General features: G+C 38.2%; 2 protein-coding genes across 2 annotated transcripts; both read right to left on the bottom strand.

Moving 5' to 3' along the window:
• Positions 1–914: 914 nt before the first annotated feature.
• Positions 915–11647, bottom strand: LOC133642703 (dual specificity protein phosphatase 3-like). Its single transcript, XM_062037059.1, has 3 exons — positions 11371–11647; positions 6968–7200; positions 915–3228 (listed from the first exon to the last, which is right to left on the bottom strand). Exons 1-3 carry the CDS (start codon positions 11529–11531, stop codon positions 3020–3022), a joined length of 603 nt encoding a protein of 200 aa, XP_061893043.1. The 5' UTR covers positions 11532–11647; the 3' UTR covers positions 915–3019.
• A 4568-nt stretch (positions 11648–16215) lies between these two features.
• Positions 16216–24335, bottom strand: prl (prolactin). Its single transcript, XM_062037159.1, has 5 exons — positions 24154–24335; positions 19012–19124; positions 18809–18916; positions 16636–16818; positions 16216–16557 (listed from the first exon to the last, which is right to left on the bottom strand). The coding sequence occupies exons 1-5, from the start codon at positions 24194–24196 to the stop codon at positions 16366–16368; spliced, it is 639 nt and encodes a 212-aa protein (XP_061893143.1). The 5' UTR covers positions 24197–24335; the 3' UTR covers positions 16216–16365.
• Between the last annotated feature and the right edge of the window lie 965 nt (positions 24336–25300).

The following is a 25300-nucleotide window of genomic DNA, read 5'->3' as shown; positions in this document are numbered from 1 at the left end:
GTTTTACTTGTTTTAAGTGTTTTGGTCCTAAATGATCTCAGTAAGATATTACAGCTTGTTGCTGAGATTTGATGACCTATGTTGAGTAAAATATGCTTGAAACTAGAATATCAACTGTTGCAAAGCTGTGTCATCAACATTCACAAGTAGGGATGTCCGATAATGGCTTTTTGCCGATATCCGATATTCCGATATTGTCCAACTCTTTAATTACCGATACCGATATCAACCGATACTGATGTATACAGTCGTGGAATTAACACATTATTATGCCTAATTTGGACAACCAGGTATGGTGAAAATAAGGTCCTTTTTAAAAAAAATTATTAAATAAAATAAGATAAATAAATTAAAAACATTTTCTTGAATAAAAAAGAAAGTAAAACAATATAAAAACAGTTACATAGAAACTAGTAATGAATGAAAATGAGTAAAATTAACTGTTAAAGGTTAGTACTATTAGTGGACCAGCAGCACGCACAATCATGTGTGCTTACGGACTGTATCCCTTGCAGACTGTATTGATATATATTGATATATAATGTAGGAACCAGAAATATTAATAACAGAAAGAAACAACCCTTTTGTGTGAATGAGTGTAAATGGGGGAGGGAGGTTTTTTGGGTTGGTGCACTAATTGTAAGTGTATCTTGTGTTTTTTATGTTGATTTAATTTTAAAAAATAAAAAATAAATTAAAACCTGATACCGATAATAAAAAAAACGATACCTATAATTTCCGATATTACATTTCAAAGCATTTATCGGCCGATAATATCGGACATGTCTACTCAAGTATAAAACTACTTTTTTAAAGTAATAATTTGTTATTTCAAGCATGGAAAAAAAAAAATGATTTTGACACAATTGTGTCTCATAAATAAAACAGATGACAGCCAAATTGACTTTGCTGTTTTATTTTCAATGAAACAATAGAAAATACGTACTCCTATAGTAGTACAGTTGGCACAGTACAGTAAACGAACAGTTAATATTTAAACATTTAACATTTGACATTTCAAACAATTTTGAACAGAAATAGTTCATGCACATTTAGATAAATTCCCCAAAATTACAATTACAAAATTTTTGGCCGGGGGCCGGGCTGTATATATGTGCACTAATTGGCTGAAAGAGCACGCACTTGGCGCGATGATGTCATGTTATCGATGGAAAAATGCATTTTTAGACCATATGATTTGCCTGAGCGGCTACGAGACCCCGAGAGTAACAAGCGGTTGCCTTTCCATTAAAGGCCTACTGAAATGAATTTTTTTTATTTAAACGGGCATAGCAGATCCATTCTATGTGTCATACTTGATCATTTCGCGATATTGCCATATTTTTGCTGAAAGGATTTAGTAGAGAACAACGACGATAAAGGTCGCAACTTTTGGTCGCTGATAAAAAAAAGCCTTGCCTGTACCGAAAGTAGCGTGACGTCACCGGAGGAAGGACTCCTCACATTTTCCCATTGTTTACAATGCAGCAAGAGAGATTCGGACCGAGAAAGCGACGATTACCCCATTAATTTGAGCGAGGATGAAAGATTCGTGGATGAGGAAAGTGAGAGTGAAGGACTAGAGAGCAGTGCAGGATGTATCTTTTTTCACTCTGACCGTAACTTAGGTACAAGGGTTCATTGGATTCCACACTTTCTCCTTATTCTATTGTGGATCACGGATTTGTATTTTAAACCACCTCGGATACTATATCCTCTTGAAAATGAGAGTCGAGAACGCAAAATGGACATTCACAGTGACTTTTATCTCCACGACAATACATCGGCGAAGCTCTTCAGCTACTGAGCTAACGTGATAGCATCGGGCTCAAATGCAGATAGAAACAAAATAAATACATCCCTGACTGGATGTATCGACAATACTATTAAACTATGGACATGTAACTACACGGTTAATAATTCCCAGCTTGGCGAAGCTTAACAATGCTGTTGCTAACGACGCCATTGAAGCTAACTTAGCAACAGGACCTCATTTAGCTATGATAAAAACATTAGCACTCCACCTACGCCAGCCAGCCCTCATCTGCTCATCAACACCCGTGCTCACCTGCGTTCCAGCGATCGACGGAAAGACGAAGGACTTCACCCGATCATCCGTGCGGTCGGCGGCTAGCGTCGGCTAGCCCGTCTGCTATCCAAGTAAAAGTCCTCCTGGTTGTGTTGCTACAGCCAGCCGCTAATACACCGATCCCACCTACAGCTTTCTTCTTTGCAGTCTTCGTTGTTCATTAAATAAATTGCAAAAGATTCACCAACACAGATGTCCAGAATACTGTGGAATTTTGTGATGAAAACAGAGCTTTTTGTATTGGATACAATGGTGTACCAATACTTCCGTTTCAACGATTGACGTCACGCGCATACGTCATCATATATAGACGTTTTCAACCGGAAGTTTAGCGGGAAATTTAAAATTGCACTTTATAAGTTAACCCGGCCGTATTGGCATGTGTTGCAATGTTAAGATTTCATCATTGATATATAAACTATCAGACTGCGTGGTCGGTAGTAGTGGCTTTCAGTAGGCCTTTAAGAACAATAAATTAGTTTTTAGTATAAGTTTGCTGGTTTCAAGAAATGTAATGCCGAGCGCATATCATTATGTCAAGATAATGGCACTAGCATTTACTTAATTTGAAGAATATTTTCAACATATTGAGCAAAAAGGTCTTTTTTTTCTACCAAGAAAAGTGCACTTGTTAGTGAGAATATACTTATTTTAAGGTATTTTTGGGTTCATTGAGGTTAGCTAATTTTACTTGTTTTGGAAAGTCTTAACAAGCCAAATTTTCTTGTTCTATTGGCAGATAATTTTGCTTAGTTCAAATAAAATACCCTTAATTTTTGTATTTTTTTCTTGTTTTTGAACACTGACTTTTTGCAGTGTGTCTCTGGCCAAGTCACAAGTGAATTTGCAAGCCGTGGCTCGTTTTAATTACGGTTACCTTGTCAGCCGTCCAGTCCACGTGTAATTGAGTACCAACTTTTTGTCTCTGCTTCATTTGCTCCAGAACGTTCCCTCGGCGGCCAGCCTCTGGTTTAGTCGGCAGAGCTGGCGAAGGAAGCCGTCATTGGGTCCGATCTCCCTGTTGTGTCGCACCGTAGCCAGAGCGCTGTGGACGTCCATGTTCTGGCGAAGCATCAGGTAGGCAATGACCAAGGTGGGCGAGCGGCTGTATCCTTCCCTGCAATGCACATATACCCTACCTGCGGAATATGAACATTCCAAAATATCACCAAATAACGAACATCACTTTTTAAAAATTTAAATATGTTAAAAACAGATTGTGTTAGCTTTGTTTTATTGGTGACTCAGTATATTATTATTCGTTATTAGAATCATTAATTGTTTTCCCATTACATACCTATTTTTTTTCTTCTCTTTTTTTCTTACATTTATTCTGTTTTTCCCCCCAAGTAAGAATATAATAAAATAATAATAATAAACTGCATAACCTAGTGTGCCAAGAATTCTGCCTGTAAAAAATATTAATGTTCAGTTAGACATTTAAAAGTGTTTACTATGGTTGTTGTCACTTTTCTAATGAATTCATAAGTCAGGATTTCATTTTTTAATTAACTAACTAAACGTTTATATTTTTATTCAGTTTTTATTTTGAGAGCTTCTAATATTTTAGGTGAGGAGTGTGTAACTTTTTCCACCATGTGCCGCATACTGAAGTCAAGTATGGGGGCGGGGGCCTTTTTGATGTTTTTTAATAAAAAAAATTAAAAATGCTCAGACATACACTACCGTTCAAAAGTTTGGGGTCACCCAAACAATTTTGTGGAATAGCCTTCATTTCTAAGAACAAGAATAGACTGTCAAGTTTCAGATGAAAGTTCTCTTTTTCTGGCCATTTTGAGCGTTTAATTGACCCAACAAATGTGATGCTCCAGAAACTCAATCTGCTCAAAGAAAGGTCAGTTTTGTAGCTTCTGTAACGAGCTAAACTGTTTTCAGATGTGTGAACATGATTGCACAAGGGTTTTTTAATCATCAATTAGCCTTCTGAGCCAATGAGCAAACACATTGTACCATTAGAACACTGGAGTGATAGTTGCTGGAAATGGGCCTCTATACACCTATGTAAATATTGCACCAAAAACCAGACATTTGCTGCTATAATAGTCATTTACCACATTAGCAATGTATAGAGTGTATTTCTTTAAAGTTAAGACTAGTTTAAAGTTATCTTCATTGAAAAGTACAGTGCTTTTCCATCAAAAATAAGGACATTTCAATGTGACCCCAAACTTTTGAACGGTAGTGTACCTAAACATATTATATCTGATATTGTATCTAAAGACAAAACTTTGTGTTATAGGTGAATAAGTATATTATTAGTCTAAAAATGTCAGCTTTTTCTCATTACATTACAATTTTTTGCTCTAACCGTATTTTTCGGACTATAAGTCGCAGTTTTTTTCATAGTTTGGCCGGGGGTGCGACTTATACTCAGGAGCGACTTATGTGTGAAATTATTAACACATTACCATAAAATATCAAATAATATTATTTAGCTCATTCACGTAAGAGACTAGACGTATAAGATTTCATGGGATTTAGCGATTAGAAGTGACAGATTGTTTGGTAAACGTATAGCATGTTCTATATGTTATAGTTATTTGAATGACTCTTACCATAATATGTTACGTTAACATACCAGGCACGTTCTCAGTTGGTTATTTATGCCTCATATAACGTACACTTATTCAGCCTGTTGTTCACTATTCTTTATTTATTTGAAATTGCCTTTCAAATGTCTATTCTTGGTGTTGGCTTTTATCAAATAAATTTCCCCCAAAAATGCGCCTTATATATGTTTTTTTGCTTCTTTATTATGCATTTTCGGACGGTGCGACGTATACTCCGGAGCGACTTATACTCCGAAAAATACGGTATATTTTTACTGTTTTTTTAGATTTGAAAATATACAACTTTTTTAATTCTAGCAAACACGGTACCTATATTTGAACAAAGTGTTGCTATGGGATCGGTATCGCCGATAACAGCCTGTATTTTACTTGGTATCGGAAAGAAAATCAGTAGCTAAAGTGCTGTCGCGGCTTTATGGTGCTGGATTTCCCCAGGCAAACATTCCTTCTTCTCACAATGACAACATATTAATCACAAGACGTTAATTTCCGCGACTTTCTGCGTTCATTTTTATTGGTCGATTCTGTAAATTCCAGTCGCGATTTCAGTAACACAGAAATCATAGGGCCCTACGTGTTGATAGTAGCCCAGCAGGCACAAGACACTGATACAACATTGATTATACGTACATGTTCCTTAAAACTGACTTTGAAACAACGTTGGAAAATAGTTGTACCGTATTTTTCAGACTATAAGTCGCAGTTTTTTTCCTAGTTTGGCTGGGGGTGCGACTTATACTCAGGAGCGACTTATGTGTGAAATTATTAACACATTACCGTAAAATATCAAATAACATTATTTAGCTCATTCACGTAAGAGACTAGACGTATAAGATTTCATGGGATTTAGCGATTAGGAGTGACAGATTGTTTGGTAAACGTATAGCATGTTCTATATGTTATAGTTATTTGAATGACTCTTACCATAATATGTTACGTTAACATACCAGGCACGTTCTCAGTTGGTTATTTATGCCTCATATAACGTATACTTATTCAGCCTGTTGTTCACTATTCTTTATTTATTTTAAATTGCCTTTGAAATGTCTATTCTTGGTGTTGGGTTTTCTCAAATAAATTTCCCCAAAAATGCGACTTATACTCCAGTGCGACTTATATATGTTTTTTTCCTTCTTTATTAAGCATTTTCGGCCGGTGCGACTTATAGTCCGAAAAATACGGTATTTGTAAATTGAGACAACGTTGATGTCTAACGTTGCATGTACGTTGATGGTTGGTAAAATGACCAAAATTCAATGGTCAAATCAACGTCCGAACCCAACATTGATTAAACGTCATCAAAAAGCATGTTGTTTCAACGTTATGTTTGTGTTGTAAAATATTGGTTGGGAAATTACCAAATTTCAATGGTCAAATCAACGTCACAACATAACATTGAATAAACGTCTTCAAAAAGCATGTTTCAGCGTTGTATTTGTGTTGCAGAATTTTGGTTGGTAAAATGACCAAAATTCAATGGTCAAATCAACGTCAGAAGCTGACATTGATTAAACGTCGTCAAAAAGCATGTTGTTCCAACATTACTGTATGTTTGAGTTGCTCAACGTCAGGACCTAATTCAACAAGTTCTCAACGTTGTTTTAATGTCTTGTGTCTGCTGGGAGGGATCTTCCGATCAAAGTTTCCTGCCGATTCCGATACCAATCATCCATGAGTGCAATCGGCCAATACCGATGGCGATCGCATGTGAAGAGTTCAGACGTAAAACTATAATATCTCCATTTTCCCTGTTTTCAGTAAATCAAAGTTTTTTTGTGGAGATTTTCATGAAACAGACATCCGGCTAAAGTCGGCTGCAAATGAATAATTTCTACCAACCAAAATGATGGTCTCAATTCGAAAAAATTTATAATTTTGTACAAATGTTGCAACAAAAACAAAGAAATCCTATATGGTGCCAGCATGGCCCTAAAAAATTGTGAAAACAGATCAGTTTTTTCACTAATTTAATCCAAACTAACCTTTTTTTGGGTGATCCCTGGACTGACTAAAAATCTACTAATAAAATGCATTAAAAAATGGTGTAATAATAGTATTGGTCTGGGGCCAAACATAACTGCGATGTGGCCCTCAGTGAAAACGACTGACACATCTGGGTTAGAGTCTGTCTCGGTACAGTTGTTGATTTTTGTTTATTACCACGACTACAGTACAGCCATGTAAACAAAAGCTTTGGCCAACAAAAATGGCTACCGCGGCCCCACAATGCATTGCAAAATCACGTGCCCTTTCAAGCCCTATGGAAAACATTTTAGCATGCGCTGACCTTTTCCGTTTCTGTACGCCAGAGCTTCTGCGATGAATTCCGCGGCTTCCTCGAAATAAATGCCGATGTCGAAGTGATCCGTGTCGCTGGCGGGCACACCGTGGTAGACCACGCCTGTGCCTGCGTAGAACTCAGGGTTGGTATTCACGTGCATGAGGGAGTTTCCCTCTGCTGCGTTCAAAATGTGGGTGATGCCCAAACGCTTCAGACGCATCACGTTGTTGGCCTCCGACCTGCATTCGTTCAGGAAACACCGTGAATGCAAACAACCGCTGAACATACTGTACACCTATGGTAGTCTAAATCATTTGCAACACGAGTGAGGACACCTCATTGTGTCAACATTTAGTGTGAGCACCATGTTGCAGTATTTAGCACTGACTTAATACTCTTGGGCATGGAATTCACCAGAGCTGAGCTCCTTTAACTTCCACTTAAGTACCGTATTTTCGCTGGGTCAATTATGTCACGCCCCATAAGCCTGACTTTAATTTTTCGAATTAGTGATTGTACTGCTTAAATTTTTTTATTTTTTTTTAAAGATTACTCCCTATATATATATATATATATATTTATATATATATATATATATATATATATTTATTTATTTATTTTTTTCTGATTATTATTATTATTTATGTATTATTATTTCTTTTTTTGTTTATTTAATAGATGTATTTGTAGATACTACTTTGTTTTTTTTGCTGTTTCTTTCTTTTTTGGGGGTGCGGGGGTGGGTGGTATGGTTGGGATATAAACAAAAAATATTTTGACATTTAGGGCAGACAACAGATATATGATGTATGTAAATATGATGTAATGGATAGGAATGTCTGATGCTGGATGTCAATAAAAAAAAATAAAAAAAAAGTACCATATTTTCCGGACTATAAGGCGCACTTAAAATCTTATTTTTTCTCAAAACTCGACAGTGTGCCTTATAACCTGGTGCGCCTAATGTAAGGAATAAGTTTGGCTGAGCTCACCCACCTCGAAGCCACTTTATTTGGTACATGGTGTAATGATAAGTGTGACGAGTAGATGGCAGTCAAACATAAGAGATACGTGTAGACTGCACTATGATGGGTCTCAAGTAAACAACACCAACATTTTAAATGTTCCATTAAAAATATAGAACATTGCACACGGCGCTCAAAAATCTATAAAAAAAAAAGTTTTGGTACGACTTTGGTAAGCTATGAAGCCACACCGCTTCCATCAATCAATCAATGTTTATTTATATAGCCCTAAATCACAAGGGCTGCACAAGCCACAACGACATCCTCGGTTCAGAGCCCACATAAGGGCAAGGAAAAACTCACAACCCAGTGGGATGTCAATGTGAATGACTATGAGAAACCTTGGAGAGGACCCCCCTCTTTTTTGTTAAAATAAAGCCAATAATGCCATTTTTTTGTGGTGCCCCTTATTTAGTAAAGTACCGAAAAGTATCTAAATATAGTCGTGGTCAAAAGTTTACATACACTTGTAAAGAACATAATGTCATGGCTGTCTTGAGTTTCCAATAATTTCTACAACTCTTACTTTGTTGTGACAGAGTGATTGGAGCACATACTTGTTGGTCACAAAAAACATTCATGAAGTTTGGTTCTTTTATGAATTTATTATGGGTCTACTGAAAATGTGACCAAATCTGCTGGGTCAAAAGTATACATACAGCAATTTTAATATTTGGTTACATGTCCCTTGGCAAGTTTCACTGCAATAAGGCACTTTTGGTAGCCATCCACAAGCTTCTGATTGAATTTTTGACCACTCCTCTTGACAAAATTGGTGCAGTTCAGCTAAATGTGTTGGTTTTCTGACATGAACTTGTTTCTTCAGTATTGTCCAGGACTTTGGGAAGGCCATTCTAAAACTTTCATTCTAGCCTGATTTAGCCATTCCTTTACCACTTTTGACGTGTGTTTGGCGTCATTGTCCTGTTGGAACACCCAACTGCGCCCAAGACCCAACCTCCGGGCTGATGATTTTAGGTTGTCCTGAAGAATTTGGAGCAGTGGTTCTTAACCTGGGTTCGATCGAACCCTAGGGGTTCGGTGAGTCGGCCTCAGGGGTTCGGCGTAGCCTCTGCCGCGGAGGTCAAGACACGCCCGACTCATCGTGTAAACAAAAACTTCTCCCTGTCGGCGTATTGTGGATACCCCAAAACAATGTTCCCTCTAATTTTCCATATGTGTGAGCAAACGCAAAAACTCCCTGAGCATTTATGTGGAGCACATGTGCACGACGTCAGACCTGCAGCACACCTGTCTCAAACCTGACTAAATAACAAGTTCAATGTTTTATTATTATAATCAAATGACAGCAGTCGTTTCCATGAGATTATTTTCTAATATAAGTGTTTTGGCCCACTTACAATGACTATAACATATTGTTTTTCCTGAGCTGTGTACTAGTATTATATGTCTGGGTGGGGGGTCCTGCTTTGGAAATAATGTGTACCACTTTCAGATATCGCAATTAGTTCCCACTAAAACATTCACATGTTGCACAATGAGATGTAAACATGGGATCATGTGTACATTCCTGTAACTTTCTGTTTGTAAAATATATCTTCATTAGTATTTCTTTAATATAATAAATCATTTTATGATTACGGTTCGGGTTCGGTGAATGCGCATATGAAACTGGTGGGGTTCGGTACCTCCAACAAGGTTAAGAACCACTGATTTGGAGGTAATCATCCTTTTTCATTGTCCCATTTAAAGGCCTACTGCAACCCACTACTACCGACCACGCAGTCTGATAGTTTATATATCAATGATGAAAACTTAACATTGCAACACATGCCAATACGGCCGGGTTCGATTAGTAAAGTGCAATTTTAAATTTCCCGCAAAATATTCTGCTGAAAACGTCTCGGTATGATGACGCTTGCGCGTGACGTCACGGACATATTGGGACACCATTGTGGCCAGCTATTAAGTCGTCTGTTTTCATCGCAAAATTCCACAGTATTCTGGACATCTGTGTTGGTGAATCTTTTGCAATTTGTTTAATGAACAATGAAGACAGCAAAGAAGAAAGCTGTAGGTGGGAAGCGGTGTATTAGCAGCCGGCTGCAGCAACACAAACACGTAGAGAACTGGGACAACAGAGACACTTACCAGGAGGACTTTGAGTTGGATACGCGCTACCGTGAGTATGCAGCTGCGGCTTCCAAACATTTGATCGCTTGCCCGTACGTGCGTGCCGCTATGTACATGTCACGTACGTGACTTTGGGGAAATATATAAGGTGCATGAACTTTGCGGAAGTGAACGGTACTTTGGGCTGTGGGATTGAGTGTGTTGTGCGGGTGTTTGATTTGTATTGGCGGGTTATATGGACGGGAGGGGGGAGGTGTTTGTTATGTGGCATTATAAATATAAGCCTAGTTGTGTTGTGGCTAATAGAGTATATATATATGTCTTGTGTTTATTTACTGTTTTAGTCATTCCCAGCTGAATATCAGGTCCCTCCCGCCTCTCACAGCATCTTCCCTATCTGAATCGCTTCCACTGCCCTCTAATCCATCACTCTCACTTTCCTCATCCACAAATCTTTCATCCTCGCTCAAATTAATGGGGTAATCATCGCTTTCTCGGTCCGAATCGCTCTCGCTGCTGGTGGCCATGATTGTAAACATGACGTCACGCTACTTCCGGTACAGGCAAGGCTTTTTTTATCAGCGACCAAAAGTTGCAAAATTTATCGTCGATGTTCTTTACTAAATCCTTTCAGCAAAAATATGGCAATATCGCGAAATGATCAAGTATGACACATAGATTGGACCTGCTATCCCCGTTTAAATAAGACAATCTCATTTCAGTAGGCCTTTAAAAACCACCAGTTCCATTGGCAGCAAAACAGGCCCAGAGCATAATACTACCACCACCATGCTTGACGGTAGGAGTGGTGTTCCTGGGATTAAAGGCCTCACCTTTTCTCCTCCAAACATATTGCTGGGTATTGTGGCCAAACAGCTCAATTTTTGTTTCCTTTGACATCACATGGACAAAGATAAGACCTTTCTGGAGGAAAGTTCTGTGTCTTGCAGTGAAACTTGCCAAGGGACATGTAACCAAATGTATACTTTTGACACAGCCGATTTGGTCACATTTTCAGTAGACCCATAATAAATTCATAAAAGAACCAAACTTCGTGAATGTTTTTTGTGACCAACAAGTATGTGCTCCAATCACTCTATCACAAAAAAATAAGAGTTGTAGAAATTATTGGAAACTCAACACAGCCATGACATTATGTTCTTTACAAGTGTATGTACACTTTTGTAATGATAGCAATTTATCAACAATCCCTAACATTATAGTGTAGTTTTAAAGCTTGGAAATGAAACGTGGAATTAATAGTAACAAATAATAATAATAATAACTTACGCATTGCCGACGTAAATGCGTGGATAAACCTCGTGAAAGTTTTTAGTTGGCCAACAGTAAAAGCCGCCGTCGTCCGTCAGCAAGTCGTTGAGTTGCTGGAGAGTCACGTCGAAAGACGACACGTCTTCAAACTCCACCTGGTTGTCGTGTTTGTTCTTCATACTCGAACACGCAATGTAACCCCCACAAGCGTCCACACGACCAGAGAAAGCAGTTTCGTCGCAGAAGAGACCGAGGCGGTCACTACAAGAGCCGACGTTGTTGTCTATCAGCTGAGAGAACGTCACATGTGTCCAGGGGCGGCGCAAAGTTTTTTATTTTGGGGCCGGGGGGTGGGTTTTTTTTTTTTGATTGATTGATTGAAACTTGTATTAGTAGATTGCACAGTGCAGTACATATTCCATACAATTGACCACTAAATGGTAACACCTGTATACGTTTTTCAACTTGTTTAAGTCGGGGTCCACTTAAATTGATTCATGATACAGATATCAGGCATGTGATTTTTCCGTCTAAAGTCGGAATTCCGTCTTTTTTAATCTCGGGGAAAAAAAATAATTATCTCCCGTTTTTCCGTTTTTTTTTCCGACCCTAAATCAAGATTCGTGACGTAGTTTATATTACGCCGTAGTTGATTGGTCGATATGTTCCTTGTGACCAATCAGGACATCTGTTATGAATGATGACGTTATAATAACATCATCATTCATAATGGTTGTTACCTCCATTTTCCATATGTAAACGATGTCGGTTCTCGAGAGAAAGGACGCATTACGAGTAAAAGAAATTGATAAACATGTCAAAAATAAGTTTCGATGGGACTGGATGGAAAGGGAAATTACTGTTGGGAAGAAGGAAGTTACGACTTTGTTCTGTGATTTTATTCAGAAAATCGATCGTCCCGGAAAGGTTTTGTGCACGTGGTGTCATGATAATATTGACTATGGATCACGAGGTTTCAAGGCTTTGGAAGTACATGCGAAACGCCAAAAACATATGAAACAACTTGAAGCAAGGAAAGCAAACTTTTCACTAGCTGGTACTTTTGGATGTCAACCGAAAGTGAGCAAACCTCATGGACTTCATCTTTTGTTTACATCGACAACTGCCGTAGACATGGAGAGGAAAGATCCACCCACTTCAGTTGCAGACAGGCTTGTTAATAATGAGGTAAGCTAAAAAATATTTCCTTGCGAAATACGCATGTTTGTTTTAAATATTAACCAATTATTGCTTTGCAAAATATATATGTGTTTTTCTAAAAATAAAAAGCCACATGAAAATATATTATGAAATTACAGAAATTCAAAGAGTCGCAATATTGATTCCAGTTAACAATTTATTTGAAATAAATTTGCATATAATACTATTTTGTAATATTAAGTTCTTATGTAGTCTCTTGAAACTATTGTCAGTGGTGTAACAATCTCGAAGGTAAACATTTTCACACTTGTTTTATGCAATATGTCAGTGTCCTCACATTATTATTATTTCCTATATTCAAATATGAGTAAACAATACTAAACAAGTTTAATTATTTTCATATATTTATATCCTATTTTGGCGAAAAGAATGAAATGTTTACATTTGGTATTTTGTTAAATAAATTTGCAAGGAAAGCTCATGTTAGGGCTCTCCGAGAAAGCTAATGTGTGAAGTGAACTGAAGTAATGTGGTAATACTGTAAATAAACTGTAGATAATAACACTGATCAATGTGACACCTGTGGATGTGAAATGAACACAAGATGTAAATATTAGTGACTAAATACTGTTGGGACTGAACCATATATATTCATTAGGATAATTGGGTTATGTATGTTCTATTAATGATGTTTTCATGTCTTTAAACACTAAAATATTTTGTTCAAATGGTGCTGTCTTTGTTAATTTTAGCAAGTTAAATTGGTGAAAAACCAGGAGCTTCGGGGGGCGTTCGTCCCCCAGACCCCCGGAATTTTTTTCAGTCTTTTTCATTGTGGTCAAATCACATGCCTGAGATATATACTATCAGCATAATACAGTCATCACACAAGATAATCATCAGAGTACATACATTGAATTATTTACATTAGAGATGTCCGATAATATCGGCCGATAAATGCTTTAAAATGTAATATCGGAAATGATCGGTATCTTTTTTTTTTATTATCGGTATTGTTTTTTTGTATTATTTATTTGTTTTTTTTTGTTTTTAAATCAACATAAAAAACACAAGATACACTTACAATTAGTGCACCAACCCAAAAAACCTTCAGCAGCGCAGAGATGTCCCCAACCGATGCACAGGCGAGCGGTCCACCCCGGGTCCCGACTCTGGACAGCCAGCACTTCATCCATGGCCACCGGACCTGTGTCCACCCCCTCCACAAAGGAGAGGTGGGACACAAAAGACAGAAAAGGAAAGAAACGGCAGATCAACTGGTCTAAAAAGGGGGTCTATTATACTTTAATGTTATCTGATCATGCCAATTATATTAATATGTACTGTATTGCAAAAATATTTTTGTGAGATAAAAACTAAAAGTTAAATATCTGATTGTCACATTTATTTATGTTTTTAAAGCAAGTTATACATAAAAAAAAATCGAATAATCAAATGCATATGCATTTCGATTAATCATGATTAATCACAGGTTATTACCCGCATACATGATGTAAATAAAATTTTAAAACGCGGCCCTCTGAAAGCAGCCATTACTGCGATGTGGCCCTCAATGATAATTAGTTTGACACACCTGTTTTAGACAAAGTACAAAGGTGGTGTACGTGTGCCTCTCTCGTCTCTCCCCTTCTCCCTCCCTGCTAAAAGTGATTATTCAGCATTTATATGTATTTCACAGTGTTTTCTGTGTGCAAAATATAATTGCCGCATAGTCCGGACTATAAGCCGCACATTTTTTTCTTACATTTTGAACCCCGCGGCTTATAAGACTGTGTGACAAATGATAAAACTTTTCCACTTCCGATAAAATACCCGTATTGGAGCCCTGAGTTTTGGTCAATACCGATATTGATACTTTCTATCATGCCTCTGGTGAGGGCGGTCGCATTTTTTTCCGCTCCCTTCTTCTCCCAGCTTGCTCTCTTTGTTTTTGTCTTGTCTGAACTTTTTTGAAGCCTCTTTCTTTGCGCTGTCCTCCAAATCTAAACATCAGACATGGAAATGATCAGCTGGACTCTGGACGCAATTGACCAAATCTTTTCGACGAGGAAAAGAGGTTCGGGGGGAGCCTGGCTGCCCTGATGGAACCATTGCTGCGGGTTACGTGAGATTCCTGGGATAAATGGAGAATCATGTGTCTCTCAGTCCTTTCCATCGGGGACGTGGAAGACATCTACCTATTTGGAACCGTGATCGCGGGGCACCTGCTGATTGGGCTGGGCATTGCTCTGGTGTATCGTCAAATTCGTAAGACGATGGCAGCCACTCAAGGAGCCCAAAGGCTGTTCGTCGCAATGGAAGGTTTGGGCTGTGGGATCACAGACTGTGGTGATTTCTGAACTGAATCGCAAAATGGATCACATCATGGAGAAGCTTGAAAAGGAAAAATTGAATATGAGAGCAGCCAGCATGGACGAATAGAACAGACAAGCCATTGTATTGTCTGCTCGCGGAGAACAAACATCCTAATCTACGATTTGACTCCCTCGAATGGCCTTGACGCTGTGAACAACAGGAACAGGCTGTTCTGTAAACACCCCCGAGGACACCTCAATGATGGACGCTTTTGACCTCCCTCCCTCCTCAACGACACCTGGAGTCGAACTTTTGCTTGCATGCAGAACAGCCCCAGTCTATGAACAGTACATCATCACACCCAAGACAATGGGCACATACACACACACACACCCTCCCCCACCCCATGCCTTCACCACCGCTTGTTTCCTCTCGGGGTGATGGACGACTGGCAGCGCTTCATAGCAGCGGTCACCCTCCAGGGCCCCAACTCCCCCCCCCCCTCTGTTGGGAGTTGTCGTGATTAAATGTAACGTGTTTATGTGTGCATTGCATGGAGTTTTTTCCCCACTCCAGACTAGGCCCCCTTAGGAGCCCGGTCTAGATTGTATTTTTTTACTCATCTTCTTCCCCAGCGTTTTACCTTTTTCTTATCATTTACGGGGGGCGCCTTTGGCGACCCATCAGCGTTCCTGTTCTGTAACCCTGTACACTGTTTGTTTGTCTAATCTTGAACGGGTTTGTGCTGGAAACATAGTTTCGTTGTACTTGTGCAATGACAATAAAGTCCTATACTTGATCTAATACGACAATTTCAGCCGTTCGTACATTTATTGTTTTATGATGTGGAATGTTGGAAAAGGCTCGATCAAGTGAAATTACTCAGACAACAATGGGTATTAAAAACATTAACCTGTTTATTATTAGGGGTCTGAATTAAGTTGAAGTGGAGTGGCCACACAAATTCATTAAAATAAACTCACATATTGATGCAGACACGTTTGTTACTGGACACTTTCTACGACGCCTCTACTTTTGGATCTTTATCTGTTATTAATATGTAAATAATGATGTAATCCTTGTTTGTATTGACTAATGTTGGGGTTTTAGACTTCAATGTTGTCCAATTAAGGACACCCGTTACATATGTCTGGCTTGAGTGCTATTGTGTGCTTAGCTGTTGTGTAGCTGCTAGTTCCTAGTAGCCAATAGCCTACCATGTTTACCTTTTTGTTAATGACTTGACGGAAATACAAGAAAAGACCAACTTTGTGTGTTTATTGGAGGACATTGAGACGTTAACTATCTGCGGAGCTGCGCACAAGTAAACAAGGAGTGTTTGTATCGGAGAGTTCCGATACAATCCGATCTTTTTTTCTGCCGGGACACCCCATTCTTCACACCTGTATGTATAAATGTATAGTAATGCAATAATGTTTTGTTGTTTTTTTTAAATAATATGCGACCTAAAATGTAAAGCTTTGCAAATAATACAAAAAACAAAGCACGACGACAAGATTTCCAGCTGGGCAGTGTTTAGCAGAGGTGGGGTTGCAGTTTTGCCGCCCGACAACGGAGGACTTTGAGAAAACTGTCGATTTTATGGGAGTCGCGGCGGAAGCAGGACAAGAGGAAATTGAACTTGGTTAGCCTGGATATCTTGTCCTGTCCGTCATTGCCGCCTCCTCTGTAGGGCAGCGAGGAGATGGTCTGAGCCGCCTGGTCCATCTGCGTCAGAAGACGGGGGAGAGAAAAAAAAATGAATATCCGCAGTAAGGGACACAAAGTGGTGTGGCGCGTGAATACCTTGCCAGAGAGAATGTTCAGGCCGTCTCCCAGGCTCTTGGAATGTTCCTGCAACTCTTGGATCTTGTTTATTATTTTACTTTGGGACGGGTGAGGCAGGGTGTAGGCCGAAGACGACAGGACCCCCAGGGGGTCTACCCAGGCTTGGAGTAAGGAGCGAGCCAGAGAGAGCAAATCCGACTCCTGCACGAGTCAAACAGGAAATACTTTTTAAGCAGAGGGAAAAGAGGCCTGATCTACTACAACACGTGCAAACTGGATAGCACACACAAAGCTGATCCACAAACCCCGTTTCCATAGAAGTTGGGAAATTGTGTTAGATGTAAATATAAACGGAATACAATGATTTGCAAATCCTCTCAACCCATATTCAATTGAATGCACTACAAAGACAACATATTTGATGTTCAAACTCATTTTTTTTTTTTTTTTTTTGCAAATAATAATTAACTTAGAATTTCATGGCTGCAACACGTGCCAAAGTAGTTGGGAAAGGGCATGTTCACCACTGTGTTACATGGCCTTTCCTTTTAACAACACTCAGTAAACGTTTGGGAACTGAGGAGACACATTTTTGAAGCTTCTCAGGTGGAATTCTTTCCCATTCTTGCTTGATGTACAGCTTAAGTTGTTCAACAGTCCGGGGGTCTCCGTTGTGCTATTTTAGGCTTCATAATGCGCCACACATTTTCAATGGGAGACAGGTCTGGACTACAGGCAGGCCAGTCTAGTACCCGCACTCTTTTACTATGAAGCCACGTTGACGTAACACGTGGCTTGGCATTGTCTTGCTGAAATAAGCAGGGGCGTCCATGGTAACGTTGCTTGGATGGCAACATATGTTGCTCCAAAACCTGTATGTACCTTTCAGCATTAATGGTGCCTTCACAGATGTGTAAGTTACCCATGTCTTGGGCACTAATACACCCCCATACCATCACAGATGCTGGCTTTTCAACTTTGCGCCTATAACAATCCGGATGGTTCTTTTCCTCTTTGGTCCGGAGGACACGACGTCCACAGTTTCCAAAAACAATTGGAAATGTGGACTCGTCAGACCACAGAACACTTTTCCACTTTGTATCAGTCCATCTTAGATGAGCTCAGGCCCAGCGAAGCCGACGGCGTTTCTGGGTGTTGTTGATAAACGGTTTTCGCCTTACATAGGAGAGTTTTAACTTGCACTTACAGATGTAGCGACCAACTGTAGTTACTGACAGTGGGTTTCTGAAGTGTTCCTGAGCCCATGTGGTGATATCCTTTACACACTGACGTCGCTTGTTGATGCAGTACAGCCTGAGGGATGGAAGGTCACGGGCTTAGCTGCTTACGTGCAGTGATTTCTCCAGATTCTCTGAACCCTTTGATGATATTACGGAGCGTAGATGGTGAAATCCCTAAATTCCTTGCAATAGCTGCTTGAGAAAGGTTTTTCTTAAACTGTTCAACAATTTGCTCACGCATTTGTTGACAAAGTGGTGACCCTCGCCCCATCCTTGTTTGTGAATGACTGAGCATTTCATGGAATCTACTTTTATACCCAATCATGGCACCCACCTGTTCCCAATTAGCCTGCACACCTGTGGGATGTTCCAAATAAGTGTTTGATGAGCATTCCTCAACTTTATCAGTATTTATTGCCACCTTTCCCAACTTCTTTGTCACGTGTTGCTGGCATCAAATTCTAAATGATAATTATTTGCAAAAAAAAAAAAGTTTATCAGTTTGAACATCAAATATGTTGTCTTTGTAGCATATTCAACTGAATATGGGTTGAAAATGATTTGCAAATCATTGTATTCCGTTTATATTTACATCTAACACCATTTCCCAACTCATATGGAAACGGGGTTTGTACTTACAGCATGTGTACCGTATAAAAAAACGTTGACGGCGGTTGGTTTTTAAAACGCTTTATAGGCGGAATAGATCATGCAATGTTAGCCGCCTCTTACTTGCAGTTTTTCACTATTTAGTACTTACGTCTCACTTAGGGATCGTGAATGATGGGCAGAGTAATAAATAAAAAGTGCAGCTGATATTAAAGACCCAACGCGACAATTCCTTAAACCTGAGAGATATCTCACATAGGATTCCTGACACTAACAATTAGGGTTGTCCTCAAAAGTGCAGCGGTTGTAAAAAAAAAAGATGATAATAATAAATAACTTACAGGCACTTGAAGGGCTTGCTCCTTGTCACTGGGTGTCTGCAGTGAGGATGTGTGGCACACTGCAGGCCGAGGCATGATCATCCGGCCTACGGGAGGGAAATGAGAGTCCTGGCGGGGAAACACATACCGCGTGTTTCATCGCGTGGTGTAAATTGAATCCAAATAAATGCTTTTAGTTTAGATGGCATTCCAAATATACTCACCAGCTCGTGGCTGAGCGTCGTGCTGAGAGAGTGCAGTTTGTCCGAGTGCTGAGAGGCTCGGTCAAGCAGGTCACTGATGGGAACGCCGCTGCACACGGCGACCATGCACAACACTACGAAAAGGAGGCGGACAAGAGTCTTCGGTCAAAAGAGGTGTCGGTGGCTTGGCTTCACTGTTGTACTTAGGGAGGTGTATGGTTAAGATTTGATCGATATGATACCCTTATCAATATTTCTTATCGATACCTATATTTATCGGTGCTCTCATCAGTACTATTTTGTAATTTATGGAAGTCAATATGTGAAAATATTTTTACTAGCATAAACTTCTGTGTGGTGTTGCTTCCTTATTTGTCATTACTCAATGTGTAGCAGTGGCAGCTGGAGGAACTGTGACAGCGTGTCATAATTACGTCGGTCAGCTGGAACAAAAAATACAGATAGCAGTGTCATTAGTTCAGAATTTTTATGGTCCTCAAGGACCGACCTAATAAGGAACCGGTACCAAAAAAAATACCGGTACTCTGTATACATCCCTATGTATCGCAGCAAAAATGTGTCTTTTTGTATATTTTTTAAGAAATAAAATACATTGATAATGGATTGTTTGATATTTGGATTATTTACTATATATTTTAGTAAATTAGCTGTTAGAATAATTGTTTCTAAGTTATCACAAAACTTTGTGTTACATTGAGTGCCTGGTGAGAAGCAAAAAGTGTCTTTGAAACCTACCAAGAGTAAGGCTCGTAAAACTCCACTGTGTAGGGGGAGAAGTAAGATGAAGGTGTCCCTGTTTCTTTCATGTATTATGATCAAACAGAAAGATATTGTCTGACACAAGGACTATAAAAGCGAAGAGGAAGCAGGACCAGAATCCCCTCCAGGCGACCTCTTTTTCAACTGTTTTACGAACCTCTTTTTGAACTCGTTTACGACCTTTTCTGTGCAGTGTTTACGACCTTTTCTTTTGAACTGTTCTGTAAGCAAAGGCAAGGCTGTTTACGACCCACTTCCCTCTGGAAGCAGCTGTGGTCATGTGGTTGGGAAAGGCAAATAAAGGAGGAGTCGTACAATCTTTCGCCAGAGCGTGCTGGAGATTGTACAAGAGGACTGTTTTCACTGCTGGACTCTAGAAAGAGGTTCCGCAGCCTCCGAAGCAGAACCTCCAGGTTCTGTAACAGCTTCTTCCCTCAGGCCGTAAGACTCTTGAACGCATCATAATTAAATTATCCCCTCAACTCCCCCCAAAATGGATTAACTGGCTGGAATAAAAAAGACAATATAACATACATCCATAAACGTGGACGCATGTGAAAAAGTGCAATATATTTATCTGTACAGTAATCTATTTATTTATTTATATACTGTATATTTATATATATTTATTTATTTTATATACAGTATATAATTATATATTATTTATATATATTTATTTATTTATATATGCACCTTATTACTTTTTTATCCTCCACTACCATGAGCTTATGTAACGAAATTTCGTTCTTATCTGTGCTGTAAAGTTCAAATTTGAATGACAATAAAAAGGAAGTCTAAGTCTAAGAGTACAGTGTCCCGGCGTCTCTCCTCAATTGAATCCAAATTGAATTCTGTCTCTGTTTGATTCTTTGCTTCTTGTCTTGTTTAATAGATGTCATCAGTGTTTGAACCTGACATTAGCCATAATAGATCAACTACTGTAAATGACCTGACAAGGATGGGTGATGATAAAAATAAAACATGTCAAAGGAAAGATATTGTTAGCCATAGGCACAAAAAAAAGAAAAAAGTACAAGTATAAAACACTTTTTTTAATCTCACCCCTTCTTGATTATAATAACTCATCTCACATTTTGGGTTGTCAAAGTTAACATGGCAGCACATGCGATTAATCACAAAAGAATAATCGCATTTATTATGTATAACGCGGTTTAACCACACAATGTATTTGGAGTACCTGAAAGGTTGTGATCCAGTCAATGCATACGACGCGCCTTCAAGTAAAATTATTTTCAAAAGTTCCTTGAGATGTTCAGACAATTAAATTGCATTTGTGTCAAAACAAAGGGGTCTTTTATTACAGGTAATTCAAATTATGCAAGTAATTTACTGGGATTAATGAGAGTTAATCAAAATGCAACACTGTGATTTTAAAAAATATATCTTGGAGTTTGAGTAAATATCCCAAAAACCCTTTTAAAATTTTAATTTGTTGTTATACACGTTTTATTTAAAAAAAAAAAAAAGTATGATCAAGTCAAAGTAAGATCATTTAATTGTTTGAAAAATGTACAAGTTAAAGGGGGGAACTGCACTTTTTTTTTTTTTTTTTAATTTTAAAATTGTTCACAATCATTACAATCATACATCACATGACAACGGATGGATTTTTTTTTTATGGCATTATAACTCGCAAATAAAATTAAATAAAAGTCCGCTTAAAGTGAAGCCAATGAAAGTCCCCCATTCCGCCCACAAAACCCAATTTAAAAAAACAATACTTCATTTACATTTGGTGACTTATACATTAACCAAGTATTAATAACAATAATAATAATAATAATAATAATAATAGATTTTATTTGTAAAAAAAAACACTTTACATTGAGTAAACAACCTCAAAGTGCTACAGTGTATTAAAAAATAAATAAAAAGATAATAAAAAATAAAAACTAGAACAGCCAAATAGCTAAAACTAGTATGCATATATCTAAAAGAAAAAAGGCTTTTTTAAAAAGAAGGGTTTTTAAGCCTTTTTTAAAAGCATCCACAGTCTGTGGTGCCCTCAGGTGGTCAGGGAAAGCGTTCCACAGACTGGGAGCGGCGGAGCAGAAAGCCCGGTCTCCCATTGTTCGTAGCTTTGTCCTCGGAGGTTGGAGGAGGTTAGCCTGTCCGGAGCGGAGGTGTCGTGTGGAGGATTTGGGGGTGAGTAGTTCTTTGAGGTAGAGGGGGGCATTTCCATGGAGGCACTGGTGGGTTAGTAGGGAGACTTTGAATTCAACCCTGAGTGGAACAGGAAGCCAGTGAAGGGATTTGAGAGTTGGTGTGATATGATCATATTTCCGCACTCTCATCTATTAGTGATTTTGTTATTATAAGGGCTAACGCAGAAGAACTATTTATAGCGTGATCACTACCGCGTGTGCCTATCAACCAGTGGCAAGGTGCTTCCTTTGCTCGTGAAAGTTTATTGTGGATCATAAATCATGCCTCTCACCTGGATAGTAGAAGGATGAGAGTGTAATCTGACAAGTTGGTACACTTTGACAGCTAATTTAGACCCGGTAATGGCAAGAATGACACAGCAAGACGCTTGGTTGCGCCCCCCTTTTATTCGTGAGTATTATGAGTGATTCTTCATCTAAACAGGAATATAACAATATATTATATTCGTCAGCTACACCCGCTCGTCTTGCAAACGACTTGCTCATAAATCATCGAGGTGCAACATTGCATGAAAGCGGATTGTTGCAACGCATCGGACATTTTCTATCATCCAACATCAAACAACTCTTCCCTCAACTACAAGTCCATGACCATCATCGCTCGCCTAACGATAGTCTGTGAACATTGCTCCAAAGTATGGATTTTGTGTTGAGTTATTCTGAATTCAAAAGTAAACACTGACATATGCTAAGGCAGTAATATATGAAAAAACAAGGTGGCAGCTAAAGAAGGACTTCCTCATTTATCCCCTATTTTATCACACAGGTTTTTTTATCACACAAGTGCGGCACAGGGGCCATCTGGATTATCATTGGCCCTAGGCATATTACAAAAAATAAAAAAAACACCAGCCAAAATTGGGAAAACAACAAGAAACACAATGATAAAAAAAGCCAAAATGTTGACATCAGCCAATAACAACCACCCAAGGCTTTTGTCTTAAAAAACAAAAAATAATATATATATATATATATATATATATATAAATAAAAAAAAGTTTAAATTTAACTTAATATATAGAGAGCTCGAAAAGGTTGGTGACCCCTGGTTTAAACTGACAAAACTTTTTAACCGTAAAACATACACAAAGAATGTCTGCAACTTGTGGACAATAAGGAAGCCTTTGGTGGTGTTTCTTTCTCTAATTAGACACAAATAATAAAACAATACAGTAATTTGACAATGAGCTGTAAGTTTTGCTGCCATCTAGCGTCTACTTTTTAGTCTGTGATATATAAACGAGTAAAACATCAGAGTATTTGTTTCCCAATGTTGCTCTTTTAAGTTAAGGTTAGAAGAAACACTAAAAAACATTGATAACACATTTATAAAATCACAAGTTGGTTCAATGTTGTAGAGCGAAAAAAAAAGCCTCAAAACATCGCAATTTTTCTGCAACTTTATGAAAAAGCTGCAAAATAGAAAATAAAAACCGGAATCCTGCAAGGACTGACAAATGTTTGCCACGCACCTTACCTTATCTTACCTGTAAGATAATGGTACGAATGAAAAGGTTAGAATTAAGTACAAATAAGAGGAACAATACAATATTATATTATAAAACGGAGACCGGGCTTTCTGCTCCGCCGCTCCCAGTCTGTGGAACGCTCTCCCTGACCACCTGAGGGCACCACAGACTGTGGATGCTTTTAAAAATGGCTTAAAAAGCCTTCTTTTTAAAAAAGCCATTTTTTTAGATATATGCATACTAGTTTTAGCTATTTGTATGTTCTAGTTTTTATTTTTATTATCTTTTATTTATTTATTTGTTTATTTGTTATACACTGTAGCACTTTGAGGTTGTTTACTCAATGTAAAGTGCTTTTTACAAATACAATCTATTATTATTTTATTTTTATTTTTTTTAAAATTATTATTAATATAATGATATGATTGTGGAAAAAGTCAAATGTGAAAAAGTTTTGATTTTACATTTTTCAATAGATTTAAAAAAATATTTAGAAAGTAGTATGTTAAAAAGTATAGGACTAATTTGGTAGTAAAATATGTCATACGTATGACATACTGTGTACCGTACTTTTTAACTAGCGTTATTAAATTTAGCTTCTCCAATGAATGTCCTGGAATATCTGTAAAAATGTCAAAGATAATATGGCGAATTGTGCAGCACAGCAATAACATCAATAAAATAACTATAACTATGGAAGAAGAGTCTAAGAAAGAGGTTTATCTTACCTGTAATCAAAGGTTTTCTGCCATTGCTTCCTCCGTTAGCCATTTTTCTTCTCCGGCCACTTCTCTGATGACCTTTTTCTCGATTGTCCTTTTCTCTAAACTCCAGCGTGCTTCCATTTTATACTTCCGTTGCTCCGACCGCTTGCTTATGCAGCAGCAGCGGGACTTACTTGCTAATTGTTTGGCCCTCGTTGGTCTGGTTGACAATGAGAAACGCCGTCCAGGAGATGTGAATTTATGCAACGTCCGCAGAATTCCCTTCTTCTTAATTGCGGGGACGAATATAACCATTCATGTCTCACAAACCATGTTTACCAAAGACATTGTGACGCACTTTGTTCTCCTTTATACTTCCTTTGACGCTTGAAATCAAACATTTAAGCTCAATCGTCAACCTCGTCTGCAAAAATCGGATCTGTTGAATTCATTTTATTTTGCTAAAAAAGTGACTATTGTTAGACGGCGAGCTAATATTCAAACATCAAATCTCAACGTGAATAAAAGGTGTTTATACCAAATGAAAGAGTAAATGACAGGTTAGGTACACTAACTAAAGATAATAATTGTGGGATCCTAGGGCCCAAAACGGGCAGTTTTACAGTAGTCTTAAGGTTAGCAGTCTGAAATAAATTTTGCCAAGGATTTTTTTTTTTAATTAAAATTTTCTTTTATAAAATTGCATTGTGTTTTTGATTGCAACATTATTAGAATAGGATATAAACACAAAGTACATGCACTTTCTCTTAAGAACTCTTTTGGCCCCATTGACTCCCAATATAACTGCTGCATTTTTAACATACTGTAATCCTGCTATGTTACCAAATTAATCTGATTCTTGCTGATCGAAAAGTGTTTCCGTGAAATGGCGCCCTTTTACCACCAGGTGGCGCCAAAAAAACCCTATTAATATAATTCTCAGAGCTTTGATGAGCGAAAATGAGTTAAACTGCTATTAACCGCTGAAATGCAATGGAAATTATCTTAGATCTCATTCTTGCTGATTGAAAAATGAGAAAAAAATAGTTTTGGTGAACTTTGAACCCTTTAACCACCAGATGACGCAAAAAAAAATCATAATCCTCAGAGCTTTGACAAGCGTAAATGAGTTACACTGCCATTAACCGCTGAAATGCTATGAAAACGATCT

This window comes from Entelurus aequoreus, linkage group LG25 (assembly GCF_033978785.1).
Source record: "Entelurus aequoreus isolate RoL-2023_Sb linkage group LG25, RoL_Eaeq_v1.1, whole genome shotgun sequence".
Classification (NCBI taxonomy): Eukaryota; Metazoa; Chordata; class Actinopteri; order Syngnathiformes; family Syngnathidae; genus Entelurus; species Entelurus aequoreus.
This window is presented reverse-complemented; position numbering and strand designations above follow the sequence as displayed.